The sequence below is a fragment of the Corvus kubaryi genome, unplaced genomic scaffold, assembly GCF_017639235.1.
Source record: "Corvus kubaryi isolate FWS band 111438036 unplaced genomic scaffold, C.kubaryi_AGA036_p1.0 37284, whole genome shotgun sequence".
NCBI classification, from domain to species: Eukaryota; Metazoa; Chordata; class Aves; order Passeriformes; family Corvidae; genus Corvus; species Corvus kubaryi.
The window spans coordinates 8,214,124-8,224,171 of record NW_024581088.1 but is presented as its reverse complement, the minus strand read 5'-3'; the positions used below and the strand labels follow the sequence as shown (position 1 = coordinate 8,224,171).

The window sequence follows — 10,048 nt, the reverse complement described above, 5'->3', positions numbered from 1 at the left end:
CCCGGCCCCGCCCCGGCCCCGCCCCCTCCCCAGCCCCACCCTGGCGCGAACCGGGCGGGCGGGGCCGCTGCGCATGCGCGGGGCGCTGCCCGCGTGTCGGGGCCGTTGGAGCGGCGGGTGAGCGGGACCGCGTGGGCCGCGTGTGGCCGTGGGCTCCGGGAAGGGGATGGGCGGTCATTCCCGACCCGGGAATGCCGCTGCCTGCGTTCCGCCGGTGTGCTCGCGGAGAGGCCGCTGCACCCGGCAGGTTCTGTGATTCCCCGGTTGTCGCCTCTCACGTCCCCGCTGTGCTCCCGCACCGGCCGGTCCCGAGAGGAACCTCTTAGGGAAGGCAGGAGGCTGTTTTCCCCTTCCGTCTTTGGATACTCCTGCAGGAAGCAGCCATAACTTTAAGTTACTACAGGTTCTGAAGTCAGAAATAAGTTACTTAAGCTGCAGTGCTTTGCAGCTTGATAATGTTTCCTACCTTTCCCCAGTTCTGTTCAGGAAAGAAGATGGCTCATCCCATCCCTCCCCCTTTTCCATGCCCAGTCAAGCTTGGAAGTAAAAAAGGAGACTCCCTGGAAGCTGAGCTGCATGAGTATGTCAGGGAAGGGAACTATGTGAAAGTGAAGAAGCTTCTGAAGAAAGGTAAAAACTAAGTTTAGACAAGTACTGGCAGAAAATATTTACTTTTTCCTGTATTCTGTTATTTCTGGTAAAAAATAGCATACTGCTTCTAGAACCCAGTTTTCTGAGCGAAATATATTAACAAAATGACTTATAGCTGCCATTTTCAGTTAACTGGGAATAGTTCTTGAATCAAAAAATGTATTAAAATAAGTTAATTGAAAAGAAAACTGATGTTTTATTAGTAAAGTGCTCATAAGGAAATGATAGAGGCATTGTAAAACTAAAATTCTGAAAGTCAGGTGTTGGAATATTCTCTTTAAATGGGATTTTAATTGGGATTGCTAAATTCTTAAGGGACGGCTTAGACACTGGGGATTTTGACAACCAGATTTGTACCACATAGGAACAGGGGATTTTGTAAATGAAACCCAATACCTGGTGCCGTTCTGGTTCGGTTTTAGGATCACAGATCTCAATGGGTTGTGCTGATCCAGAGCCGCCGGTTTTTAGTGCGGGGCCGGGCGCTTCCCTCCGGGCGCGGCTCTGATTGGCCAGCGCAGGCAGAACATGCAAATCAGGGGGGCGCGTCCCTCAGAGCGCCACGCGCGGCCGTTCCGCGGGGCGGGGGCGCTCCCGAGGGGCTCGGGGCGCGTTCCCGCGGCCGCGGGGGCTCGGCGGGGCCGCGCCGGCTCGTGGCGGGTGTGCGGGGAGTGGGGGGTGCGGTGTCGCGGTGTGCTGAGCGTGGGTGCGCGCGGGGCGGGGCTGTGGGTGCGCGGGGAGCGGGCTAAGACTATACTTTCAGGGATCATTTCTGTAGTTGGTCACTAGAGGAGAGTGATCGCACCTGACCGGCGTCACAAGCCACGAGGAGGAGCGGGGTGTTCTCTCCTGAGCGCGAAGCGGGCGTGCGGCGCTGCTTGGGCAGGAGCCGCTCGCCATTGATGACCGTTCCCGGCCCTCGTGGTGGGGCTCGGGAGGGAGAGAGCACGGGCTGAGTGGTTTGTGGCCCTTTTTTTTTTAATCTCGGTTTAAAAACAGATTAATTTCTACCACAATTCACCTCTCCCAGCCACTGGAGTGTCAGACCCATCCTTGTCCTGTTTGAGTAAAATCAAAGTCACAGAGCACTGGAAATCCCAGAGGGTTCTGATTGGAAAAGGACCCACAAGCAGAGTTCATCTCTTCAGTAAATGGCCCATGCAGGGGATTGAACCCACGGCCTCGGTGTTATCAGCACCATGCTCTGAGCAATTCCTTACTTATTTATTAATTCTGTCCTCCAGTGTTGTGTGCTCATCCACCTCTCCTTGTATATCCATCATATGTATCTCCATCATCTGTATGAATACAGATGATGGAGATATATATATCCATATATATGTATATATATCTCTATATATGTGCTTATACATCCATGTCTCTGATTTAAACAGTACATATAAGCACTTACTACTTCCTTACACAACACATAAAAGTACCATTTGTTACTTACACAACCCTTATTTAAAATCCTCGTGAACGAGCAGTGCCTTCAATCCTTATAGAAAGTCACAAAAAACATCATTTGCTCTTTTTTTTTCTGAACTTCTGCTGCTGTATTTTCATATCTGTAGCACCTCAGAGCAGTCAGTTGAGTGGTGATCAACCACCTGCTTTTATTAAAACAAGCACCACCTCGGAATCTTCGGTTTCCTTGCAGGAATTTTTGTGGATGCCGTGAATTCCATGGGCCAAACCTCTCTCTTCACTGCTGCACTGCTGGGGCTCGGTAAAATAGTGGATGTGCTGCTGGAATATGGCTCGGATGCCAATCAGTTAAGTATCAAACATTTATTTATTTTTTTTAAATAGAAATCAATCTTTGAGTGGGTTTAGTCGGTGTAAAACACAAAATTCCCTGGGCGTAAATGAACAAGTGCTTAAGATGCACATTGGTATTTTAGCCAAAGCTCCTCAGAGGTAAATAGAGAAATAATTTTCCTTTCTTCATGGTTTATTCTGTTATTTGGGAGCGCATAAGCATTCCAGGATACTGCTTTTCCCCCTGCTGAGTGCAGCTGAACCTTTTTTGCTGTTCCCCAGTCGCTGCTATGATGGGAGCACCCCAGTCCATGCAGCTGCTTTTTCGGGAAACCAGTGGATCCTCAGCAAGTTACTGGATGAAGGAGGAGATCTCAGAGTCCACGACAGAGAGGGGAAAACTCCCCAGTACTGGGCTTTGTCAGCCAGGAAGGAAAGCAGTGCTCAGGTATTTGTGTCAAGGCTTATTCTTGACTGCAATATTGATTTAAAACTCCTCTTTCCTGTTATGACAACACTCCTCTTAAAAAGAAACCTGAAATTACGAATTTCTGTAGGTGAAGTTTCAAGTTTTGTGGCCTGTTTGAAGTCAGCTTTTCTCCCATTGTCATGTAATTGATTTTCCTCAAGTTTTTTCTCTTAATGCATTTCTCAAAATGTCCATTTCCACACTGCGAGTAACCAGTTATTTCTTCAATAGTCCTGATTTATGAATCTGAAATGGTTTTTCTTCTTCTGAAGCCATATTTTTATTGTTTTTCCCTCCTCCTCCTGCCCAGATGCTGGAATTTATCCAGCAGTGCACACTGCACATGCAGGCTGCCATTTGGAATTTTCCCTCTGATCTGCTCAGGAAAGCTGGCTCCTCAAAGGCCTTGATCTGCAGCCCCTCGAGGTTTGGTGGCCTTGTCCAAGGGTAACAATAGATTCTATTTCCGTATCCTATTTTCTTAGAATTAACCAGTTCTTGTGTCTTTTTGCCAATAGTAGATTTAAATCCACTGTGATAAATTTTATTTCTGTCATGACTGTTCCAAACAGAAACTTGATAGTCGTAAATATCTGTATATTAAGAGAAACTTTATTAAATAAACTCGAAACCAGCATTAAAAGCACTGGATTTTAGTAGCATTGAAGTGGTAACATGAAGTAGTTTAGGTTTTGACTTTTTAAGGTCACTGCAGATCTTTCTTGGGGGGTGTTTCCAGCTGTTTCAGGGGATTTTGTGTCAGATACATGTTGGGAAAAATACAAACTTGTGAACAAAAAAGCAGTGCAGGATGCTTCTGTGTGTGCATATATATATTTATTTATATTGCTTTAAATAAATAACAATCATGAAAGTGCACCTAAAAAGTTTTAATGAGCTGCACAATAACTTGGAATTTTAACATCCACATGATGTGTGTGGGACCAATCAAATGCAGGGTTCTGGCAGAAATTCTGCTTTTTTCCCTCTGTCTGTATTTGTATTTTACTCCAAGCCTTGGAGTCAGTAAGTTACTCCTACTGCTTTTGTTTTTGATATTTAGAACTGCTGACAGTCCTCTGGGTAAATTACTGAAAGGACAACCCAGTGTGGCCAAGAACATTTACAGCTTTGGTTTTGGGAAGGTAAGATGCTGTGGGGAGTGATTTTCCAATGATATCAGAGCAGTTTTTTCCCAGAATCTCCTATTCCTCACAGTAATTATCCCACCTGTTCTGTTTTTAACTTTTAGTGCATTCTTATTTCTGCTGAAAAGATGGGAAGAAACCCGTGAAGGGCACAAATATTCAGGCCTTTGGTGGTTAACAGGTCCTGGTTTGGTTTGGAACTGGAGAAATTCCTGTTAAATGTCCCCTGTGGGGGTTCCTAAGGGCTACTTCTGCTTTGCCTGTTCCAGCTTCACTGGGAAGTTTAGGTTTTGGCACTGATTTTTCAGATTTCATGGTGATCTTTGAGCTAATGCTGCCCTTGATTACACTCAGGTTGTTAATGAACTTGCTGGATTTTGGGAACTGTGGGATTTTCCTTTTGGTGATGCCCTGTTTCAGTTCTATCTCGCAGGCAGTGGCCACCTGGGCTACCTGGCCTCTCTCCCAATTATTGGGGAGAAAGATGTGGTTCAGGCTGATGATGAACCAGCATTTTCTTACCACGTTGGGCCCTACATGGTCATGACCAAGTAAGTGGAATTAAAGGGATTTTAGCCCCTCTCTGTTACTATTACACAGCAAATTGTTGTACCAGTGCTTTGTTTGGGTAACTTTCCACGTCTCTTCTATATTTATTCCCCATTTCCTGCTTTGCACCTTGTTTTCTGCTGTTCATTGATTAATATCTGAGTCAGACTCTGCTATCTGAGAGGCCAAGAACAACCCTACAGGCAGTATTAACCCAATTATGGCTAATCATTGATGCCAGTGTTTCAGCATTGATCCCTTTGTGGTGGGAAATAATGTTTGGGGTTGTACAGATTGTGTTGTTCAGCATTTAATCCTTGTAAATGTTGGTCCAGGAAATCCTCTGGATATCCAGGGGTTCAGCCCACTTGCTCAAACCTGTGGTGAAATGAGAGTTGCAAGGGCAGGCTGAGCATTGGTTGAAAAACTTTGGTATCCAGTAATTGTTGTAATTATTGGTAACAATTATAATAATATTCTATTGTCTAATTATTGTGTATTAAGCAAGTGTGTCTCAGAGGCAGCCAGAGAATTGACAGATTGGGGATTTAATGTCCCCAAAACTCTGATTTATGTCACAGGGGGCTGATGGCCTTTGGTGAGGGGGATTCCTTGTCATGGAAGGGGTGGGATTTGGGGCAGTGACCCTGCCCTGCTGCATCAATCTTCAGCAGGATGAATTTATTGTCCATTTGAAAGAGCAGGACCCTCAGATTAAAATTCCTGACAGCGGGAGGCAGCACCAGAGCACCACAAAATTCTTGGTAAATAGCCACATAACTGGGAAAAACACTGCTGGAAGCATTTGGTAGGAATTCCTCTTCTCCTTGCAGCTTGATGTGGGGAGGCAGCAGAGTGACAGTGAAGGAGCTGAGCTTCCAGCCCCACCAGAGCAGCTGGAAGCTGCGCCTGGCTGATCTCCTCCTGGCAGAGCAGGAGCACAGCAGGTGGGAAAGGCTCTGGGGTTTGGGGTCTCCAGGGGTGGGAGGAATGGGATTAACCTTGGGGGAATTGTTAGTCTGGGATTGCACTTCTTCCCCAGATCAGAAATACAATTTTCTGTCTCTTCCCGCTCCTGATCTTTTAAAATGGAGTGTTTCGGTGAAAAATGCATTTACACTGAAATATATTCCAATGAAAACCCAACATTCATGTCCTGTTGATAAAAACACTGAGCAGGCCAGGGCTTTTCTTCTTTTCATCTCAGATTTGCCTTGCAAATTTGCTTTTTCCTCTCCCTTTGCAGCAAACTCCGCCACCCTCACTTGTTGCAGTTGATGTCTGTTTGTCTGTCCAGTGACCTGGAGAAAACTCGTTTGGTCTATGAAAGGGTTCACTTTGGCTCTCTCTACAGCATCCTCCATGAAAGGGTAACTGGGATGCTTGAATTCTAAATAATAGTTAATTAGAAGTTTAGTGACTACATCTGACATCTTTACTCAAGAAGACAAAATCCTCAGTCTGTATCTGAGTTTCTGGTTCTTTTCCTTATTCTTTAAATCAATTTATCTGTGTTTTATTGTTGTCATTTGATATCTTTCTCTTCTTTTTAAGGTGATGTTATTTGGTTTGGTATTGAGAGCAAACAAATGTATTTCCTCTTTTTCCTCCAATTAATTTTGTTTGCTCTCTTTGCTGCCTTCTGCAGCAAATAATAACCATCATAAATAATAACAACTTTCTCTTACATCAAGTTTAAAGACCTGCCATGCAAATTCGGTGCTTTTGGGTTTTTTTTCCCCAGCGTACAGAATTCCCAGTGCTGCAGACTGAGACCATTCTGCACATTTTGCTCCAGATCATCGACGCTCTGCGTTTCCTGCACTCCCGGGGATTTATCCATCGCTCCCTCTCCTCCTATGCCATCCAAATTGTGTCCTCTGGGGAGGCCAAGCTCTGCAACCTGGAGTACATGATAGAGAGGTGAAAAACTCCCTCAGGGTTGCTGTGAAAGGGGTGGTTGAACGTCCAACACCTCGTTGGACTGGTGGTAATTAAGTGAGATACAGAGTGTGAGAGACCCCACTCATTTCGCCTCAGTAAATTATTACTGAAATGCTCCTCTGGACACCTGGAAATATAAATTTTTACAGGCTTCCTGTGTTTTATCCATGGTCAAAGCTAAAGGGCTGTTTGTAAAGCTCCTGATGGGAAATGTTCAGCTCTTTTTTAGTTCTTTTTAGTGTAAATTTGTTAAAGGAGGTGTTGCTTTCCCTGCCAAAAGACATTTACTGCACATTTCTGTTTGCAGACGTGCCCTTAACCTTTAAGGTATTTAAACTAAAAGCTGTAACACACTCAGGTGTTTAATTCCTAAATATAAACCTTGTAGTTGAATGTGTTTTATGTCCTAATTTACAATTTTTTCCCTTTTTGCAGCAAAGACAGTGGAGAGCACAGTGATCTGACCCGAATTCCTGTCCCAGTCCAGCTGTTTCGCTGGTGCTCCCCTGAAATAATCCTGGAGAAACCTGGTACAGTCAAATCAGATGTTTTCAGCTTCTGTGCAGTGCTGCAGGAGGCCTTGACAGGTGAATCCACAGCTGTGGGCTGGGATGGTTTAACTTCAAAAATGAACCAGGCAAAAACCCCCAAAAATTAATGACAATAACAAAGATTATTGGGAACTTCTGTAAATATGATCAGAAAAATTAAAATTGTGTGGCTAAAAGATTAAATTAATGGTGGATATGGGAGAAATACAGTGATTTTCTGTATTTCTGTCACTGTTTATTTTTCTTCCTCCTACCATCACAGCAAAACATTCAGTTAAATCTTTTCAGTGTTCAGAACAAGCTTGTGCAGCTTTCATGTTTTTGATCTCTGTGCTAGCTTAGAGATGAGTTATTGTTACTCTATTATTATAATGTATTGTTGCTGTTGTTACAGATAATGTCTGTTTTGTATTCACTTGGACTATTCTGACAGTGAAATGGGATAAACAACTACCCTAAAAATTAATCCCACTGAAGAATCCAGAGCAGGGTTGTTTGCAGTGTCACTCTCCTCCAGATATTTCTGTCAGCTCCCTTTAAAGCATCCACTGTTGGAGTAAGACAGGGAGGAGATGCCAGTGCTTGTTTTCAGTTGTAAATTAGGGAATGGACAGGGAATAATGTGATTTTTTTTTTTTTAATTTCCGTTAACATGAATGTACAGCTGGTGACATAAACTCTGTACTTGTGTCTTGCAGAGAGCCCTCCCTGGAAAGGTGTGGAAGACTCGGCTGTTAAGCAGCTCATCCTGTCAGGGGAGCAGCTGGAAGCAGATGTCAGACTCCCCCTGATCTATTATGATGTTGTCAAGTCAGGGCTGGAACCCAAGCAGAGGAAGCGTTCCATGAAACTTCAGGATATTCAATATATCCTGAAAAACGACCTAAAGGTGCCTCCCAGCATTGTCACCTGTGATGGATACGCTGTGTCCATTCAGATTCAAGTTGTAATGCTTAAATCTAGAGGAAGTGCTCCAACACTGAGTGTTCTGACCATGGAGCTGACCCCCCCTCAGAAGAGCAGGCAGGGACACACAGCTGTCAAATACAGTTGTGTTTTATTCCATTTGTTTTTGTTTTACAGGACTTGGTTAAATCTGAAAGTGGCCACGCCGATGAAATGTCCAAAGCACAGAGACCTGCTGTTCTTGCAGATGTGAACATCTGCTGGGCATCAGCTTTTAGCTTCCAGAAGAGAACAGTGGAATTCCAGGGAAAAGAGATCAGCAAGGCTGGTGAGTTTCTTGGAGCAGGGTGTCAACGTGTCCTTCACGTGTTCCTCAGCCCACAACAGCCTGACATAAATCATTGAAATGGGGGCACTCACAGATTTTATGATGTTGTAAGTTGAAAATAGGAAGCAGTTGGCTTTGGATTTTAGCTACCACTTAATTGTTAATGTAGACTCAAGGCTCTAAATCTGTTTTGTTCAGGTACAGTTTTCAGCATTTCCAAATTTCTAAAAAAATTTCCTAAGTGTGCAAAAGCAGCGTGGTTGTCAGACTTGTGGAGAAATGACTTAATGCTTAAAATTGAATTTTTCAGGTGGCTTTTGTGCCCCCAAAGACTCTGTTTTTCCCAAGGAGAACAGTGGTTTGGTGGGGCAAGAGGCAGCAGCCAGCGCAGCGCCAGCTGCACAGGACAGAAGTCTCGATGTGTCCTCTCAACTGCAGACAAGAGCTTCTCACTCCAGTGAGAGTGATGTGGATGGCAGCCTGTGCAGCTTCGAAATGAATGAAATCTTAGCCAGTTACCCAGAAGGTCCCCAAGACTTCCTGGAAGGAGGACCTGGATTAGGCCAAGCTCTAAAGGATACAGAAAGGCAGCAAAAGGAAGATCAGAGCCTGTGGGAGGGTGAGAAGGAACGGGAATCCTCAGGGTCCAGCACAGGGCTCACTGGAGAGGAGGAGGAGGAGGAGGAAGAAGAGGAGGAAGAAGAAGAGGAAAGGGTGAGAGAGGCCTTTGCCCTGTCACAGGTGAGAGGAGATGCTGGCAGGAGGCTGAGCAGCCCTTCCCAAACCGAGCAGCACATCAGCAAATGTGCCCTGAACCTCAAGATTATGCAGAGCCTGCTGCAGGAGGCAGGAGATTCCCTGTGCAGGGCAGGGGAGAAACTGGACAGGCTGAAGGCCACGGGAAGGCAAAAGGAGCTGCTCCAGGAAATCAGGATGAATCTGCTTCCTAAGGAAAGCTTTCAAGGAAGGCACTGGAATGGGTCTGATGCTGCTTCCCAAAATACCAACAACCCTCTTTCTGCAGTTGATATTTTTTTACACAAGGCTGTAGCTCCACCATCCAGGGACTACATTCCACCACCAATAACGTGTCAGGCACCAGGCAGAAACAGCTTCCAGGCTGTTCCCAAGACAGCCAAGGAAATAGAGGCCATTCAAAATGAGAAGTGGAAGAGTAAAATTGCAACGAAGCATCGTGATCCCGGCTGCAGCGTGGGGAAGGGCCTGGATGATGAAGTGAGCCTAAACTGGGAGGTAAAGTGTTGAGCAGGAGGCCTTTTTATCATTTCTGTGTTTCTTAGCAGGCCAAGGGATGTAGGGATGGGTGGTGTCCAAGAGGAGGGATGAATCTGTCCTTTAAAATGTATTCATGCATGTTATATACAGGAATGAAAACAGCTCAGCAGTGCAGTTGTGTTACTTCCTCTTTCTCTCCTCTCCTCCCAGGACAATACTGATCCAGTGGCTCAGGGTGGGGTTAAAATCCAAATCTTGCACTAAAATGGAGGTGGGACTCTCAGGGAAAGGCCAGTGGAGAAATATTTTTGTGTTGAGGCCTAAGCCGTTACAGGGAAGGGCTTCTGGATCACTTTCATTATTAAATACATAGACTGAAGAGAAAGAGAGAAATTCAAGTATTTCCTGTGGGGACAATCTTGAGTCATTCAGGTCCACTCATCCCCCCTGGAAGCTGCATGTTTTGATTGCCTGCCTGCACCTGAAACCTGCTATAAATGCAGGG

At 45.2% G+C, this 10,048-nt stretch overlaps 1 protein-coding gene and 1 non-coding gene across 5 annotated transcripts in view; both read left to right on the top strand.

Annotated features, from left to right (window-relative positions):
- Positions 1-50: 50 nt before the first annotated feature.
- The window catches only part of TEX14 (testis expressed 14, intercellular bridge forming factor), a 24,728-nt gene continuing 14,730 nt past the window's right edge, over positions 51-10,048 (top strand). For 3 of the 4 annotated variants that reach the window (XM_042026359.1, XM_042026360.1, XM_042026358.1), the window contains exons 1-14: positions 51-117; positions 477-630; positions 2,312-2,426; positions 2,695-2,860; positions 3,192-3,328; positions 3,945-4,026; positions 4,450-4,580; positions 5,412-5,525; positions 5,825-5,948; positions 6,323-6,501; positions 6,958-7,109; positions 7,772-7,962; positions 8,157-8,307; positions 8,618-9,561. In XM_042026359.1, the coding sequence (XP_041882293.1) occupies positions 495-630; positions 2,312-2,426; positions 2,695-2,860; positions 3,192-3,328; positions 3,945-4,026; positions 4,450-4,580; positions 5,412-5,525; positions 5,825-5,948; positions 6,323-6,501; positions 6,958-7,109; positions 7,772-7,962; positions 8,157-8,307; positions 8,618-9,561 (2,622 nt within the window). In that variant the 5' untranslated portion in view covers positions 51-117; positions 477-494. Of the gene's footprint in view, positions 118-476; positions 631-2,311; positions 2,427-2,694; positions 2,861-3,191; positions 3,329-3,944; positions 4,027-4,449; positions 4,581-5,411; positions 5,526-5,824; positions 5,949-6,322; positions 6,502-6,957; positions 7,110-7,771; positions 7,963-8,156; positions 8,308-8,617; positions 9,562-10,048 lie in introns of those variants that run through there. The other variant, XM_042026362.1, reaches the window with a different exon arrangement.
- On the top strand, positions 1,399-1,612 carry LOC121663863. The gene has a single exon (XR_006015779.1). It is a non-coding gene; the product is annotated as a small nucleolar RNA U3 (small nucleolar RNA).